The 19,744-nt window shown below is 48.6% G+C and overlaps 1 protein-coding gene across 4 annotated transcripts in view; it reads left to right on the top strand.

Moving 5' to 3' along the window:
- LOC134609276 (protein HEG-like) overlaps positions 1-19,744 on the top strand; it is a 385,710-nt gene that overhangs the window by 152,738 nt on the left and 213,228 nt on the right. For all 4 annotated transcript variants that reach the window (XM_063452931.1, XM_063452928.1, XM_063452927.1 and 1 more), the window contains one exon: positions 4,969-5,084. In XM_063452931.1, the coding sequence (XP_063309001.1) occupies positions 4,969-5,084 (116 nt within the window). The remainder of the gene's footprint in view (positions 1-4,968; positions 5,085-19,744) is intronic.

Here is a 19,744-nt window from a genome sequence, read left to right as displayed (position 1 = left end):
CCATAGCCCTCTGCCTCCTGGACCTCGCAACGTCCTTGGCTCTCTGTTGCAGGATGGCCTGGATGTCTGCTATTTTCTTTTCAGTCTGGAGCAGGGTGTAGGATAGATGCTGCTCCACTAATTTTTTCTCAGCTATAGCGGCCCTCAAAGGACCTCTTTTGTAATTAGAGGTCCTGTTTGATTTTTCCCTCTGCTCCCTTAGCTCTGCCTGGACCCCAGCTAGGCCCGAGTCTGCCTCGGCATGCTGGGCCTTCAGGGACACAAGCAGACCCCGGAGCCTGTCAGAAGGTAGCCCCGTAAAGACCCTAGCCTCAACCCCCTCACCCTTTGCAGCCTCAGCATAGGTGAGGGAGGCCTGAGGGGCCTTGCTGGTACTAGCCACCTCAGGGGGGGTCTCAGGGACTACCTCCTCCTCGGTACCCTCTCCCACCTCCAGGGACGGGGGGGGGCTGCTCTAGGAAGTGGAGGCCACTGCTGGCAAGTTCACGGCACTCATCCAGCAGCCCAGAGAGCAGCTGGATATCGGCCCTGGTGTGGGCCGTGGCTCCCTGGGGGACCCCCACTCCCCTTTTCCATGCACCAAGCTTCCTGGACATCCCCCCGCCAGTTCCTCCAACAGGGAGACCTGGTTCCGGACTTGCCGGGAGAGGGCCTGGTGTTCAGTCCAGGACAGGCCCCTGGTATCTGCCTTACCTTCCCCAAAGGCCAGCTCAGCCTGCAGCTCGTCCAGCCTGACCTTCCATCCCCAGGCTGGGGAGGAAGGCCCGAGGGCCATGCTGCCTAGGCCCAGGCAGAGCCCCCTGCTGCAGTAGTCCTTAGCCCAGTAATTGAGCTCAAAAAACGGATACAAACACACTCAGAGTTCCTGGGAACACCCAGAGCAGGCAAGCAAATCTCCACTCCCCAGCAGCAGTAGCGAAACTCCCCCCACCCCAGTGGGAGGAGAGACTGTAAGCCCCACAGCTGTGCAGATGTGACCGTGGTCTCTGCACTTACCACACACGGGGTAGGGACGGCTGGTCCTGCCCCCCAACGAAAGGGCTGTTTAGCCAAAGGGTGGACAGTCGGTCTCCCCCTCCGGTAGCAGAGCTGTGCATCTAAAGGGGAGACAGTCGGTCTCCCCCTCCAACAGCAGAGCTGTGCATCTAAAGGGGAGACAGTCGGTCTCCAGCAATCAGGCTCCAACCAGACTACTCCCGTGGTAGTACTGGCACCAGGGCAGAGTACCGCTGGTCTCTGCCCACTCAGCAACCCACCAAGGCAGCCTACCAGTCCCCCACACAGCCGTGGTGAGGCACCTGGACATGGACAAGTTCCTCCCTTACTCAGGTGTAGTAACCAGTTATTGTGGGTGGGCTGTACTGCTGTTTCTGTTTTGTGGGTGGGCTGCTGGACTAACCAGGGCACTGACCGGCAGGAGGTCAGATACCCTGTTAGTCTGTTTGGAAAAGGGGAGAGATGTGACGAGAGCAATATCGCCACTGTGCATTGGAGGAGCCTGGTTGCCCGCCTGCTGCCTTTGGACTATGGACCGGCAGTTAAATGGTTCATTTTACTGTGCAGAAAGGTTTATTCATGCCTTTCTGCACAGCCGTTCGGTAAATTCTGTCTACCGCACGAACCGCCTTCTGTTAGCATCCCCAGAGCTGTGGGGAGCCGGCAGACGCTGTTAATTGGCCACCCAGAAGCTGGCGTGTGCCTTCAATCTACCTCCCTGAAGCCGCGGTTAACTTTTACGTGCAGGCACCGCTGAGCCTCCAGCCCCCTGGTTCCTATTCGTGCGATTTAGCCGAACACCGGTTAATTCGGCAGTTTGTATATGTGAATGTGCTAACCCAGATAGCTATGCCATGGAGCCAATTTGTGTAATTAAAGGCTCCATGGCAATTGAACTGTGTGAATAGGATCTGAGCGCTATTCTGTAGTTTTGTGCACTCAGATCCCAGCTATCTGGGGATATGTGACAAGTCTGTGTTTATGTGTCAAATGTAATATTATATGTTTTAATGTATTTTAATGTATTTTACTGTCTTTGGGTCCCCACGTGTATAATGGAGTTTGCCTCTGTCCTGGGAGATAATTGAATTACTTCTCAATTATCTCCAGGATAGAGGGAGGGAAATTAGGATGCATCGTGGGGATGCTGTACTTCTGTGTGTCTGAAATGTGATACATGTCTGTCTGTGTTACAGTCTTCCATCTGGTCCCCTAGGGGAGTGTCCACCAGGTGGGAGACCTGCATAAATACTGGGCAGGTAGCCCTGAATAAACAGACCACTGCTTGACCCTCAACACAGAGCCTTGTCTCGTTCTTGGGGAGATTCACTGTATGCTGATAGAGACTGATTGCCAGGAGTGTAAGCCGCTTGGGAGCTTTTCCTGTTCGTCTGCTAGCAGCTATTCGTGAGGTTCCAGTTCGGGAGTTTGGAATGCTACCTTATTCCCTTGTATGCAGTTCGGGAGTTTGGTGCATTCACTTGTATTCAATTCGGGAGTTTGGTGTTCTACAGTAGCTGCCTTTTGTATCTGAAAGGGGAAAATCGCCTAAACGGATTTTAACCCCTTGTCTGCTGAAACGGTCCGTTACAGAAACATTTAATTAATTTAATATAAAATGTTTTTGAAATTAATTGAAAATGCCCCCAGATTGCACATTTACACACACACTGCATACACTAATACAACGCACACACTGCATACACTAATACAACACACACACTGCATACACTAATACAACACATACACACTGCATACACTAATACAACACACACACTGCATACACTAATACAACGCACACACTGCATACACTAATACAACGCACACACTGCATACACTAATACAACGCACACACTGCATACACTAATACAACACACACTGCATACACTAATACAACACACACACTGCATACACTAACACAACACACACTGCATACACTAATACAACACACACACTGCATACACTAACACAACACACACTGCATACACTAATACAACGCACACACTGCATACACTAATACAACACACACTGCATACACTAATACAACACACACACTGCATACACTAATACAACGCACACACTGCATACACTAATACAACGCACACACTGCATACACTAATACAACACACACACACTGCATACACTAATACAACTCACACACTAATATAACACACACTAACGCACACACTGCATACACTAACACAACACACACACACACTGCATGCACTAATACAACGCACACACTGCATGCACTAACACAACACACACACTGCATACACTAATACAACACACACACTGCATACACTAACACAACACACACACACTGCATACACTAATACAACGCACACACTGCATACACTAACACAACACACACACTAATACAACACACACTAACGCACACACTGCATACACTAATACATCACACACACTGCATACACTAACACAACACACACACTGCATACACTAACAAAACACACACACTGCATACACTAACACAACACACACACTAATACAACACACACTACATACACTAACACAGCACACACACTGCATACACTAATACAACACACACACTGCATACACCAATACAATACACACACTGCATATACTAACACACACACTGCATACACTAATAAAACACACACTCTGCATACACTACTCTGACATACACTCTGCATACACTAGTACAACAAACACTCTGCATTCACTACACACTAACACACACTCTGCATTCACTACACTGACACACACTCTGCATTCACTACACTGACACACACTCTGCATTCACTACACATTAACACACGCTCTGCATTCACTACAATTACACACACACGGCATTAACTGTACACACAGCATCCACTACAGAAACATCCTGCATTCACAGTACACACACTACATCCACCAAAAATTTAAACACTCTGCATTTACTATACACAGACACTGCGTCTTATACACACACTACATCCACTACAGACACTGCATTCATTAAACACATTTCATCTAGTACACACAAACACTAAATCCACTACACAAACACACACTACATCACTGTACACACACTACATCCACTACTCAAACACACTCTGCGTTCACTATACACACTGCATCCGCTACACAAAAACACACTCTGCATTCACTGCACAAACAGTATCTAATACACACAAACACAACATCCATTACACACATTCTAATTCACTTCCACTATACACACCACATTCAGTCCTGCATCATTGTCAGCAGACTAGGTAGGGCGTGGGCGGGCCCGGGGGGGGGGGGGGGGGGCGGGGAGGGAAGGGGGCCCAGACCTTGTGCTTTGTCAGGGGCCCCAACATTTCTGATGGCGGCCCTGTAGGGAAGAGGTATCCACCTCTCCCAAACTATTGGTTTAGTAATCCGGCTCTTTAATTGTTGTGGGTCACTCTGGCCCTTTTAAAAGGTGGTCGTACTGGCACTCACGCAGCTAATTCTCCCCCTGCCTGCTTGTGTTAACTGCGGACCGTGGCTGGGCTGGGATTGCCACAGCACCGCTTTTAACTTGAAGAATGTCCGCCTCTTTTTCCCTGCAAGTCGGGATCTCCGGCATGCTGGGAGGAGAGACCACGTCGGCCACGATGTGAGACGCGTCGAGGGAGTTCCAGGTGTCATTGTGTATATACTGTGTCAGGGTGTGTGTGTCATTATGTATATATCACAATGTGTGTACCTGCCAGATATAATAAAGATGGATATTCCGGCTCTATTTCTCTCAGCCAGAGTTCAGTGGGAAAGGGGAACTCCTTGCACCATAACCACTAGAGCAGACTGTAATGGTTATGGTTCTATGGTGTTCCACAAGGGGGAAGTGGGAGAATCTCTGGGACCCAGCACTAACTTGGTTAAAACCAGTAAAGAAGGGAACGTGGCGGCACTGTAGCCATTGGGCACAGTTAATTTTGAATTAATACAATTCTGTTTATTTTCTGACATTAACAGCTCGGACATTCCCAGCTCGAATCTCCCTCTCGGGATTAAGGTTGAATCAAGATCTGTCAGAAGAGGAAATGCTTGATATGAAGATGGCATGGACTTCTGACCGTGTGAAGACTGTGGTAAGAAGATCATGGTAACGCAGGGGAGAGGAAATGTGGTCTTTATCTAGTAATTTTTACTAACCTCCTTTAAAAAAAATAGCTTAATAGTGATGAGATGAGGTGAGATAAGGTGGGGGAATTCTAGGTAGAAAAAAGCCACTGAGATTATTAAAGATGAAGCAATGGCTATTGGTTATAATATCTTTTTACTTAAAAGGGACACTCTAGACACCAATACTACTTTAATGCATGTTTTTGCATGTTTAAATATTTATAGTTTCTGCATAAAATAAATAAATGTTGGGTGGATGTAGTGGAAAGGATGCTCTTAATACACTTTTATTTCCTTTTGTTCGGCTGTCCGTACACCCCCGTTTATTTACCGAACCAACTCTCTGTGGTCCCTTTGTTCGCATCTTTTAAGTACCGACCACCCCTGGCTGTTAACCACAAATTGGTTATTAGTTCAAGTGCTTTCCCTGTGTGGCCGTCGTTTGTATTACCGAATACTCGTGTTCAAACAATTGGCGGCCATTTTGTCTCCCAAACGCGGGCAGCGGTACATGGTCATCGACAGCGTGGAACTGTTTTCGGCTACGTGACCCAACGAACACCCGATAAACTGGTACCACTGCCCATCCAACTTCCCAAACATTTATGAGAACGGCGTTCGGGAGACATGAACTACCAAACAGGGGTAGCATTCGTATCCTAACAGACAGGGAGAGCATTCGTCAGTGTTCACGCAAGAACCCTCTAAAGATTACCGGTTGTAGCCTTGTTTTCTCTGGAACTGTTTTGAGGCATCACCTCGTGGCCGGCCAGTCAAAACTTCATTCGAATGGCGTTCCTGAACCACCGAAGGGATCTGAGTGATATTTTGGCAAAGTGTGCGCTCAGATCTAAGCTATTCGTGATGTGACTTTCGTGGAAATCTCAAGTATTAAAATGCATTTTTGGGGTGTTTTAAAATATTGTAGATTTTTCTGTACCTGAGAGATAATTGATGTATAGCTTTCCTCATGCAATAATCTCTCAGGCACAGAGGATCTTGGGAGGAAAACTATTTTTGTATAGGAGACTGTAACAGAAATGTTTATGATGATATTTACCGTCCTGACAGGAATAGTTGTGCCCATCTGCAACCATGCGCCCGGATACCTGATAAACCCAGCATGTCTAGGGCCGCTGGCCGCTGCGGATCTATACCACTTTATAGCCCAATGGCCGCCCACATTGATGGCGACGTCGGCGTGCATTTGACCTCACGCCCACGCATGTTTTGGGGTCAAAGACCGGTTACAACCAAATTTAAGCTTAGTTTTACATTCTCTCATTGCCCTGTCATGGTTTCTGCCTGATGGTAATCCAAGAGTGCGTTCCTGATCTTTATTTTTTGGGATTTTACTTTGGCTTCGTTCTGACTTCCATGATTTCTAGTATCCTTGACTTTTGGCTTTTTCTCATCGCTGTGTCTGATTCTCTATCCCTGACCTCAGCAAGTATTCTGACTAGTCTTGGATAAGTTAAGTACGGCCATTCTAAGGTCCTGTTAAACGTTATCCTTAGTCCTAGGTGTGATACAGTTCTACGTGCGGGATCAATTCGTAATCCTGACAGAGACCCCATGTAGGGGTTTTTGCATAAAAGCTGGGTGTGGCCAAAATTAAATCAGTTGACTCCCAGAACTGTGTGTCATCCAATTACTTGGGAAATGGGCTATATCTACTAACCAGCACTTCCCTTCCAGCTCCAGAGGATTACAGCGGAGATATTCAGTCCCAGAATTGCAGCTCCGCTACAGGGGATAACATTGATTTTACCACGGAGACAACCTGATTTTACAGATTTTTAACCAGCACCACGAGAAATCCATGCCTGAAACCCAGATATCTAGTTTGGGGAACACATTGCCGATCGATTGATATATTTTTTGACGCACGTAGTGTTCCGGTACACAGGTTGACTGCCTCGGCTGCCTGCAGGAGCACTTGGAAGAGGGGAGACGGCCGATCCTCCAGCCGGAACTGTTCCTGTCTTTTTCTGTGCCCCATTTCCCTCCCCTCAGGACCTGTGGGGGATATCCAGGTCCCCATCTGGTAAACTACACAGTGCTCTGCAAGATGTTACTCTGCTCCAAAGATAATGACAGCCTAAGGCCTAACATCTGCTCAGAGACTTAAGCCTTCCTGAGCCCGAGAAACGTGGATATTCTCTGCTATAATCCTCTCACAGGCCCTAGATCGCCTCTGGGCTACAAAAAGCCAACGAGGGCTGGGATCGGCTACGGCCCAGACACCACAAGCATGCCACCCTAACCATTTGCAGCCTGTCAATGTATGTACACAGCTCAGCCATTGACTGTACTGAATGATCTGAACAACAAACTAACCTGCAATAGAAGGAAAGGACACCCAGGGAGACATAGTAAGGATATCACTCCATGTTTGTAATTTGTCTGACTGTCTGCAGCCAGGCTGTGAATCATAGACAGCCCATGCAGTGCTGTCAGTAGCTGAGACTGAGACATTTGATATGGAAGCCTTTCTGGCATGATGGGGAGTTAAAACATTTATTTATTTTGTGTAGAACTATGAATATTTGAGCAAGCAAAAAATACAGCATATTAATAAGGCTAAAACCTGGACTGTCCATTAATTATAAATGTAGATACATGTAAGTAATGTTCAGCGTTTTTATTGTGAGGATCTTAAAGGGACACTCTAGACCCCTAAAGCACTTTAGCTTGCTGATGTGCTTCATATGTGAAGATTGTGTACTCTGTGTTTCATTTTACACAAATTTTAGATGTCAATAAATCTTTTAAATAAACCTTGTTACACCCCCCTGGCTGTCAATCAGACACCAGTCCTGTTACTTCCTGGTTTGTTTAGATCAGTGGAGATAAATTCAAGAGGCAGCAATGGCTCTGAGCACCTGCCTTGCAAAAACTTCTCATTGAGCTGCATTGGGAAGTCTGTGATTGGAAAGCCACAAAGTGTGGGTGGGGTTAGAAGGGGAGGGCTTGCAAAGGCTGCAGACAAGAGATTTGCAGCTTTTATAAGCTGTTTTTAGATACACCCCTCCCCCCCATGAAAAAAATGCATTTTTAAATTCATGGATGTTTTAATTGGAAGTATATCTACTAAACAGTATACATGTTATTTGGGCAGCAGGGTGTCCCTTTAATGTCTGAACAAAGCCATATCATGCAACCAGTATGGCTTCTCAAGCACTTTGTGGGCAGCACCCATCGATAGGAGCAACACAGACGTGTAGGACATATAATGACTATTTCTAGATGTCTTACACTATAAAGGGACACTGTTACCTCTTTGGAATTTACACCAATACAACACTAAGCATCACCTACCTGGAAAACCCCAATGTACTCTGCCTGGAACATCCCAGTATATCCTACCTGGAACAATTCAGTGTATCCTACCTGGAACAACCCAGTGTACTCTGTGTAGCGGATTGGTACCGGGCTGTCCCACGACATGTATGAGAATAAGTGTATTTGGTCATATGGCTGGTTTAATGTGTATGTACATGTATAGAAAGCATGGTATCCGGGTATAATGACAGTTAAATGTATGTAAAGAATTGTATTCCTCTAGTTGTTCGGTAGAATCATTCAAATAAAACAAGGGAATGAAACTACCGAACAACCAGACCACCCAGGAATGAGTGTGCCTCCAATTACCGTTTGCAACAATGTTGCAAACAGGTAATTGGCAATCAGTGCAGTGTGGTCTTTGTCCTCTGGGTGGCCGCCATTCGGGAAACAAACACGTGGCGGCGGCCATCTTAAACTACCGAACAGCGGTGTTTTGCCGTCGAGTGTCTGGAACTAAAATCGGACACTTGACTAGGCAAACACCGCTGAGACCTCCATACTTCCAGAAATTCGTATGGAAACTACCGAATGACCCGCCGTTCGGTAGAAAGAGCCCCATAAACAAGGGAATTCATTCAAACCCTCTCCAGGCTCTATAACACAGGCAATTCGCCTGTTTTCATTCCCTTGTTTGTGACCGACCGCAGGGCCAAAATGCATGGAACTGTTTTCGGATACTTTACCCATGCGGTCGGTCAAATCTTTGGAACCCCATATCTCACGAACCATTCATCCGAATGGGCTAATTTTTAAGTATGTTGGTCCCCCAGAATAGAGCTATCTGGGGATGTTGGATTTGTGGATGTACCCCAAGTATTTAGGGTACATCCAAAACTCGGGGAAAACTGTGTACACAATAAGGGGATTATGATGCTAGAGGAGGGGAGGAGATCTGTGGGAGGTTACTACTTAGAGATTGGATAATGTCTTAAGTGATAGAACCTCCTCCCTTGCATGGGAGAGGGCTTTATAAGGAACTGTGGAATAAAGCTTGTCAGACTACTCCTGAAACTGTGTGTCGTCCAGTTATTGGGATTGCGATGGGGATACTGCTGTATTACTTTACCTGCTGGAAACCTTGCCTGTGGACTTAACATCACCGTGTTCCTGAGCCTCACTGGAATCTCTAGTGGAGAATAGCTGTGCAAGATCGGCTCTCCGCTACATTGGTTGGCAGCGCTGGGATCCAAACTCACAGAGGAACAAGCGTAAATGGAGTACGGATGGAGATTGATTTTTCTGCGCTAAAACGCTCCACGCTAAAGGACCTCCTAGAGGCAAGGGGTATACAAGCCAGCAATAAGAAGAAAGCAGTACTTGTTACAGAACTCATGGCAGAGTACAGAATGGAGGGCGATTCAGTTCCGGCACAGAGGGAGCCGGGAGGAACACCACAAGGATCGGAATTCCAGAGGCAGGTTCAGTTCAGGCTATCCTTTTATGGGGAAAACCCCCCAACAGAAATTGTTACCAGGACAATGGCCGAGGTACAAGAATTCATCCTAAGGACACAGGCACCAGAACAAAGCTCTGCAATTAATGTGCCACAGGAAGGTAAGCCTAAAATACCATACCAGGCTTTTAAAACATATGTGGAGGCAGAGGAAGATATAGACGCTTTCCTGCAAGACTTTGAAAGACTGTGTGCACTGCATAAAATTAACGCAGAGGACTGGGTACCTATTTTGGCCGGAAGGTTAACCGGGAGGGCAGCAGAGGCATATCGGACTGTACCTAATGACGAAATAAGGAATTACAGTAAAGTGAAAGAAATTATACTCGCCAGGTATGCTATAACACCCGAGGCATACCGGCGGAGGTTCCGGGATCTAAAGAAAACAGAGAAGGACTCGCACGCAGAGTGGGCATGCCGATTACAGGGGGCAGCGCTCGGGTGGGTGCAAGCTAGCAAGGCACGTTCTATGGAGGATGTAATACAAATGTTGCTGATGGAGCAGTTCTATGAGGGAGTAACCAATGAGGTCCAGGAATGGGTAAGGGACAGAAACCCTACTTCCCTTACCGAGGCGGCTAGGAAAGCGGATGACTACCTGGATGCACGCAGGTCACAAAAACCTGCAGCTCCAAAAGCAACCTTTAAAACATTCGGGGGAAACAACTACACCCCAGCTCCACCGAGACCGCTACCACCACCTCCACCACCCGCTGCACAGCCCCGGTTCCGACAACCCACCGCTGGCCCCTGTCATCACTGCCAGAAGTGGGGACATTATAAAAGGGAATGCCCACAGCTACGGGACCGTTCCACCTGGATTCGTCCAGGCCCACCTCCACCCAGGGCGGCCGCAGCCCACCACTACCAGGACCTAGTCACCACCCCATATGGTTCCGCAGTCCCCATTACTACTGTGGAACAATGGGAGGTACTGCACGAGGCAGATCCGGTCCAGGCCAATGTGGATAATCTACGGCACCATCGACAGACGGTATATCTGAATGGTACAGCAGTCCGGGGATTACGAGATTCGGGAGCCACCATCACTTTGGTACAGAGCCACCTGATTTCAGATCAGGCAAAACTGAACAAAACTGTTGCCGTCCGGGTAGCTGGGGGAGCAGTGTACCGGCTACCTACAGCAAGGGTACATTTACATTGGGGAGCGGGGGCAGGGGAAGTGGAGGTGGGGTTGATGCCACATTTACCGGCGGAGGTTTTATTGGGGAACGATCTGGGGAGGCTCACTTCTGCTTTTGAGCCCCAGTCACCCACCACAGGAGAGGTCAACCCTGTAGTCACCCGACAACAGGCCCGCACCCAGGACCACAACACACTGCCGGAGGTCCAGGTAAGCAACCCTACCCCCCCTCTAGAATGTGTCCCCTGGGCTCCACCTAATGAATTTGTAGCTGAAGTCGCAACAGACCCCACGCTTCAGGTGTATAGGGACAAGGTTGGCACGGGTTCCCCCGGGGCGGAGGGAGAGAAGTTTATCTGGGATAAACAACTTTTATACAGGGAAACAACCAAACAGATTACGGGGTTAGACCCGATAGCGAGGAGACAATTAGTGGTACCACAGCGGTACCGGGCTGAATTACTCCGGATAGCGCATGATATTCCGCTATCCGGACATCTAGGGGTTAGTCGCACCAGGTACAGACTAACCCAGAGTTTCTTCTGGCCAGGGATTAGCCAGGAAGTACGCAGATATTGCACGACTTGCGATACCTGCCAGAGAGTGGGAAAAAGGGGGGATCGCAGGAAGGCTAAACTTCACCCCTTACCCATAATAGAGGAACCTTTTAGCCGAATAGCGGTGGATCTGATAGGCCCCCTCAATAAAGTTAGCCCGTCAGGAAAACGGTATATTTTAACGGTCGTAGATTATGCCACCAGGTATCCAGAGGCAGTGGCTCTGACCAACATCCACGCTGAGACGGTCGCGGATGCCCTCATGCGGATATTCTCCCGGATGGGATTACCCAGGGAGATTATCTCGGATCAGGGTACCCAGTTTACCGCAGAATTCACCCAACACCTCTGGAGGATCTGTGGCATTAAGCCTATTATCAGCGCCCCTTACCACCCCCAGACGAACGGGCTCTGCGAACGATTCAATGGTACCTTGAAGCAGATGCTCCGAACCTTCGCAGAGACCCACAAGGACTGGGAACGATTCCTGCCGCACCTCCTATTTGCATACCGGGAGGTGCCGCAGGAATCCACAGGGTTCTCCCCGTTTGAATTATTGTTTGGAAGGAGGGTCCGAGGCCCATTGGATCTTATTAGAGAGCATTGGGAGGGAGACCGGAGCACAGATGGCACTCCCATCCTACCATATGTGTTGGCCTTTCGGGACCGCCTAGAAGCGTTGACCAAGACGGTACGGGAAAACCTTCAGGAGGCCCAGACCCGCCAGCGTACATGGTATGATCGGGGAGCCAGGGACCGTAGCTTTCAGGTCGGGCAGAAGGTACTAATTTTAAAACCTGTCCGACATGATAAGTTACAGGCCGCCTGGCAGGGCCCATATAAGGTGGTGGAGCAAAGATGCGATACCACCTATATTATCGGCCCCTGCACAGGGACTGGGGGGCGACGCATGCTCCATGTGAACATGCTGAAGCCCTACCACGAGCGTACTGAGGAGGTAACCGCCATCTGTGCCCCTAACACGGAAGAGTTTGACAGCTTACCCCTCCCCGATTTGCTGGGGGATGGGCAGCTGTCCGGAGATTTAGGGGAGGTTACGCTGGGAGATCGGCTGAGCCCACAGGAGCGGATCGAGGTACAGCAACTATTGGAAGAGAAACGCGACACGTTCTCTAATGTACCTGGATACACGCCTCTGGCAACTCACCGGGTCGAGACCCCAGGGCAACTACCCATGCGCCAAACGCCATACCGCATTCCAGAAGCGGTACGGGCAAACATGCGTAAGGAGATCGACGAAATGCTCCAACTGGGGGTGATTGAACCCTCAGACAGTCCTTGGGCATCTCCTGTAGTCCTCGTACCAAAGCGAGACGGTACGACCCGCTTCTGCGTGGACTATAGGAGATTGAACGAGAAGACTGTATCTGACGCCTATCCGATGCCCCGGATAGACGAGTTACTAGACAGAATGGCCAGGGGCCAATACCTCACCACTATTGACTTGTGTAAAGGGTATTGGCAAATCCCCCTGGCCCCAGACGCCATCCCGAAGTCGGCCTTTGTCACCCCATTTGGCTTGTACCAGTTTAAGGTCATGCCATTTGGGATGAAAAACGCCCCAGCCACCTTCCAAAGGATGGTGGATCGACTCCTAGATGGATTCCAGGACTATACATGTGCCTACCTGGACGATATTGCTATTTTTAGCAATACGTGGCAGGAACACTTAGCTCACATCGGAGCTGTACTAGATAGGATAAGGGAAGCAGGTCTGACCTTGAAGCCGGCCAAGTGTAGTATCGGCATGGCTGAGGTACAATACCTGGGACATAGAGTAGGGTGCGGTAAACAAAAACCCGAACCCGACAAAGTAGAGGCTGTAGCCCAGTGGCCCACCCCTAGGACTAAGACCCAGGTTTTAGCGTTTCTAGGGACAGCAGGGTATTACCGGAGGTTTGTTCCCAATTATAGCGCCCTGGCCAAACCCCTCACTGACCTGACCCGTAAGAACCTTCCCCGCCAAGTAAACTGGACCCCGGAGTGTGAGCAGGCATTCCAACAATTGAAAAATGCACTGATAAATGCCCCTGTCTTGGCAGCTCCCAATCCAACTAAACGTTTTCTTGTTCACACAGACGCTTCTATGTTTGGATTGGGGGCAGTACTGAGTCAAGTCGGGGCCGATGGCGGGGAACATCCAGTGGCTTACATCAGTCGCAAACTGTTACCTCGAGAAGTAAGCTACGCCGCCATCGAAAAGGAATGCCTGGCTGTGGTGTGGGCCCTAAAGAAGCTACAACCCTATTTATATGGACAGCCCTTTTCCTTGCTCACGGATCACAACCCGTTAGTCTGGCTGAACCGGGTGGCTGGAGACAACGCCAGGCTGCTGCGCTGGAGTTTGGCGCTACAGCCTTTTGACTTTAATATCCAGTACCGGCCGGGTAAGCAGAATGGAAATGCTGACGGGTTGTCAAGACAAACTGACTTAGAGAAATGATCCGTGAGCCCCCGGACATCCCCAAGCCGATCCGTGTTGGATCAGACTGTGTATGCCGGCTTGTGGGCAAGGGGGAGCAGTGTAGCGGATTGGTACCGGGCTGTCCCACGACATGTATGAGAATAAGTGTATTTGGTCATATGGCTGGTTTAATGTGTATGTACATGTATAGAAAGCATGGTATCCGGGTATAATGACAGTTAAATGTATGTAAAGAATTGTATTCCTCTAGTTGTTCGGTAGAATCATTCAAATAAAACAAGGGAATGAAACTACCGAACAACCAGACCACCCAGGAATGAGTGTGCCTCCAATTACCGTTTGCAACAATGTTGCAAACAGGTAATTGGCAATCAGTGCAGTGTGGTCTTTGTCCTCTGGGTGGCCGCCATTCGGGAAACAAACACGTGGCGGCGGCCATCTTAAACTACCGAACAGCGGTGTTTTGCCGTCGAGTGTCTGGAACTAAAATCGGACACTTGACTAGGCAAACACCGCTGAGACCTCCATACTTCCAGAAATTCGTATGGAAACTACCGAATGACCCGCCGTTCGGTAGAAAGAGCCCCATAAACAAGGGAATTCATTCAAACCCTCTCCAGGCTCTATAACACAGGCAATTCGCCTGTTTTCATTCCCTTGTTTGTGACCGACCGCAGGGCCAAAATGCATGGAACTGTTTTCGGATACTTTACCCATGCGGTCGGTCAAATCTTTGGAACCCCATATCTCACGAACCATTCATCCGAATGGGCTAATTTTTAAGTATGTTGGTCCCCCAGAATAGAGCTATCTGGGGATGTTGGATTTGTGGATGTACCCCAAGTATTTAGGGTACATCCAAAACTCGGGGAAAACTGTGTACACAATAAGGGGATTATGATGCTAGAGGAGGGGAGGAGATCTGTGGGAGGTTACTACTTAGAGATTGGATAATGTCTTAAGTGATAGAACCTCCTCCCTTGCATGGGAGAGGGCTTTATAAGGAACTGTGGAATAAAGCTTGTCAGACTACTCCTGAAACTGTGTGTCGTCCAGTTATTGGGATTGCGATGGGGATACTGCTGTATTACTTTACCTGCTGGAAACCTTGCCTGTGGACTTAACATCACCGTGTTCCTGAGCCTCACTGGAATCTCTAGTGGAGAATAGCTGTGCAAGATCGGCTCTCCGCTACACTCTGCCTGGAACAACCCAGTATATCCTACCTGGGACAACCCAATGTATTCTGCCTGGAACAACCCAGTGTACCATGCCTGGAACAACCCAGTGTACCATGCCTGGAACAACCCAATGTACTCTGCCTGGAACAACCCAGTGTACCCTACCTTGAACAACCCAGTGTACCCTACCTGGAACAACCCAATGTACTCTGCCTGGAACAATCCAGTGTATCCTACCTGGAACAATCCAGTGTACTCTGCCTGGAACAACCCAGTGTACTCTGCCTGGAACAACCCAGTGTACCCTACCTGGAACAACTCAGTGTACCCTACCTGGAACAACCCAGTGTACCCTACATGGAACAACCCAGTGTACTCTCCCTGGAACAACCCAGTGTATCCTACCTGGAACAATCCAGTGTACTCTGCCTGGAACAATCCAGTGTACTCTGCCTGGAACAACCCAGTGTACCCTGCCTGGAACAACCCAGTGTACCCTACCTGGAACAACCCAGTGTACTCTCCCTGGAACAACCCAGTGTATCCTACCTGGAACAATCCAGTGTACTCTGCCTGTAACAATCCAGTGTACTCTGCCTGGAACAACCCAGTGTACCCTACCTGGAACAACCCAGTGTACTCTGCCTGGAACAATCCAGTGTACTCTGCCTGGAACAATCCAGTGTACTCTGCCTGGAACAACCCAGTGTACCCTGCCTGGAACAACCCAGTGTACCCTACATGGAACAACCCAGTGTACTCTCCCTGGAACAACCCAGTGTATCCTACCTGGAACAATCCAGTGTAATCTGCCTGTAACAATCCAGTGTACTCTGCCTGGAACAACCCAGTGTACCATGCCTGGAACAACCCAGTGTACCCTACCTGGAACAACCCAGTGTACCCTGCCTGGAACAACCCAGTGTACCCTGCCTGGAACAACCCAGTGTACCCTGCCTGGAACAACCCAGTGTACCCTGCCTGGAACAACCCAGTGTACCCTGCCTGGAACAACCCAGTGTATCCTACCTGGAACAACCCAGTGTACTCTGCCTGGAACAATACAGTGTATCCTACCTGGAACAACCCAGTGTACTCTGCCTGGAACAATCCAGTGTACTCTGCCTGGAACAATCCAGTGTACCCTACCTGGAACAACCCAGTGTACCCTGCCTGGAACAACCCAGTGTACCCTGCCTGGAACAACCCAGTGTATCCTACCTGGAACAACCCAGTGTACTCTGCCTGGAACAATACAGTGTATCCTACCTGGAACAACCCAGTGTACTCTGCCTGGAACAATCCAGTGTACTCTGCCTGGAACAATCCAGTGTATCCTACCTGGAACAACCCAGTGTACCCTACCTGGAACAACCCAGTGTACCCTACCTGGAACAACACAGTGTACCCTACCTGGAACAACACAGTGGGCCCTACCTGGAACAACACAGTGTACCCTGCCTGGAACAACCCAGTGTATCCTATCTGGATCTATTAATACCCACAGTATACACATACCTAGCACTATAACAATCAACAGTACACACCCACTTGTAACTATAAGGACCTACAGCGTATAGTTTACACCTACGTAGAACTATAACATCCGAAACACATCAAGGGCTTTACCTATCATTTTCTGTTTAGTGGTGTCTCTGAGATTCATCTCTGGAGACCAATGAACAACAGACGTTCTTTACCTTGGGGTACAAACATGACAAGTGTGGTGCTGGTTAGAAATTTCTGACTGTAATGGCACCCCCAGGCATAAAAGAGTTAAAATGCCGTTTAGAGGATATTCCCTTCCAGATATATAGGCACTGGATACACTGGTGTAAGACACCAATCTGCCGAACAGGAAACCATATGAATGTTGTAAACAGCCGAACTGGAACCATACGAATGCTCCAAACAGTCGAATAGGAAAAACCATATGAAAGGTTTACACTCCTAGAAGTCGAACTGGAACAGCATACAATAAATCCACCCCAAGAACGAGACAAGGCTCCGTGTTGAGGGTCAAAACAGGAACAGACGAAGCTGTGTTTTTATTGTTCTTATATACACATTCTTACACATTAGTATCACCAACAGGGTTTTGTGGAACATCCAATCAAACATGTAATATACGTTTTTATATACAATGAACACTCCCATTCATTCCAGCAAAATCCTCCCCTCTTCCTGTGATATAATTACTGAATACAATGGGCTAACGTAATTATCACAGGCAGGAAAATACAGTTTTACCCAATATTCATAACTTTAAAAGTATACATCACATTCACATCAAACTTACATTTTCAGAATCCGCATACTCCAAATACAAACATACTCAAAAAAGACAATTCCCTGGTTTAAAAGTTAGGTCGAAAGTTCTTTGTGACCACTGAAGCATGACTTTTCTGCCCCAAACCAGTTCCACAGAGTCCTCTATCCTGGAGATAATTGGCTTAACTGGGTGTGGCAAGCCAACCATCTCCAGGCACAGAAAACATCTCCATTCACAACAACAGCAAAAACACACAAAAACACATAATGCCTATTGTGACGAAGTGCCCTTCGCCACTTTGTCCTGGAGAGGCCTGCTTGCCTGCCTCCTACCCACTGACTATGGCCCCTGGAAAACTGGTACATTTAAGGATTTATATTTGGGCTTGTTATACTGTATATTGCTGTTGCTGGCCCTTTTTAAAATCATCTAGGGAAAGATTGGGACTTTTGGGACTACTGTCCCTTTAAGACTGTGAAGCATATTCTAGTGTACTGCCTGTAATATTGTATATGTATTCATGTGTTAAGTTTAACCTGGGTGATATGTATGCAGCATTCATCTGATTGTTCACTCCATTCATTATATTGAGTGAAACTACCGAACAACCAGACCACCCAGGAATAAGTGTGCCTCCAATTACAGTTTGCAACAATGTTGCAAACGGGTAATTGCAATCAGTGTAATGTATTCTTTGTCCTCTGGGTGGCCGCCATTCGGGAAACAAACATGTGGCGGCGGCCATCTTAAACTACCGAACAGCGGTGTTTTGCCGTCGAGTGTCTGGAACTAAAATCGGACACTTGACTAGGCAAACACCGCTGAGACCTCCATACTTCCAGAAATTCGTATAGAAACTACCGAATGACCCGCCGTTCGGTAGAAAGAACCCCACAAACAAGGGAATTCATTCAAACCCTCTCCAGGCTCTATAACACAGGCAATTTGTCTGTTTTCATTCCCTTGTTTGTGACCGACCGCAGGGCCAAAATGCATGGAACTGTTTTCGGATACTTTACCCATGCGGTCGGTCAAATCTTTGGACTCCCATATCTCCCGAACCATTCATCCGAATGAACTGATTTTTGGACATGTTACCCTCCTGAATAAGAGCTATCCAGCGGTGCCGGATTTAAAGGTGTACCCCTTGGTTTTGGGGTACATCCAGAACTTGAGTAAAAATGTGGACATTTTAATTATGTTATGTGGTTATCTGAGGGGAGGAGACGTGGGGGTGTTACCATACGTATGATTGGTTGTTTTCATCCTCCCCCTGGGAGTGTCCTGTGTGTATTGGTTCCTAATAAAAAGCAGGCTGGGTGTTCCAGTCCTCAGTTCTTCTTGACCCTTCAAAACGTAGCCTCGTCTCGTTATTGGAGGGAATTGCTGTATCACACTGGGGATTGCTATGCTCTGCATATTCCCCTGAGCTCTTAATCACTTAGCTCTTGTAAGAGTTTGTTCCTGTTACGCTCTCCTGGAGGAGAGGTCTTCCCCATACGGTCCTGGAGGACAGAAGCCGATCCAGGGTGGACGGAAGACGGCGCGGCTCCAGTTAAGCTACGGCGGTTGTGGAGCCTGCGGTGGTTGTGGTGTCGTCTGCAGTGCTTGGAGTCCTCTGAGAGCGCTAGGAGCATCCATCAACGGAGGGTACTCGGTCGGGGTACACGGAGCTCCGTTACAGTGGTGGCAGCGGTGGGATGGCGTCCTAGTGCGAGGAGAAGCAGCTCAGAGACACTGGTATCGTATGAGAGTTATTGAGGGCAACGCTAGCCACTGCGCAGCATCCCTACCTACAGCAGCATGGAGCAAGCAAGACCCTGGAAAGCAGCCAGTGCATGGAAAATCCGCCTGGCACAGCACTGGGAGGGCGCTGATTTCATGAAGGTAGTAAAGAGGCGGCTGGCCTTGTATGGCCCAAACCCTTCAAATGAGTTGGTCCGTGACGTGATACGCCAGTTGAATGCGGAGAACCAAGCGGCACGGGACTTTGAGTACCAATTGTGGAGTTTGGGGGTATGGACACCCCGGCTCCAGCGAGAAAGTGAGTGTCAGGGAGCCGAAGGTGCCGTCCTTCCCCCCCAGCAGCAGTGTGTCCTACAGAGAGCAGAGACAGTTGGTCCCTCTCTACAGCAACAGGACAATGGTAAGGGAGTGGAGACAGGCGGTCTCCCTCTCCAGCGGCAGTGTGTACCCCAGGGGGCCGAAGGTGTCGACCTTCCCCC

This window comes from Pelobates fuscus, chromosome 4 (genome assembly GCF_036172605.1).
Source record: "Pelobates fuscus isolate aPelFus1 chromosome 4, aPelFus1.pri, whole genome shotgun sequence".
Classification (NCBI taxonomy): domain Eukaryota; kingdom Metazoa; phylum Chordata; class Amphibia; order Anura; family Pelobatidae; genus Pelobates; species Pelobates fuscus.
The sequence above is the reverse complement of the archived record's forward strand: the minus strand, read 5'-3'. Positions and strand labels throughout refer to the sequence as shown.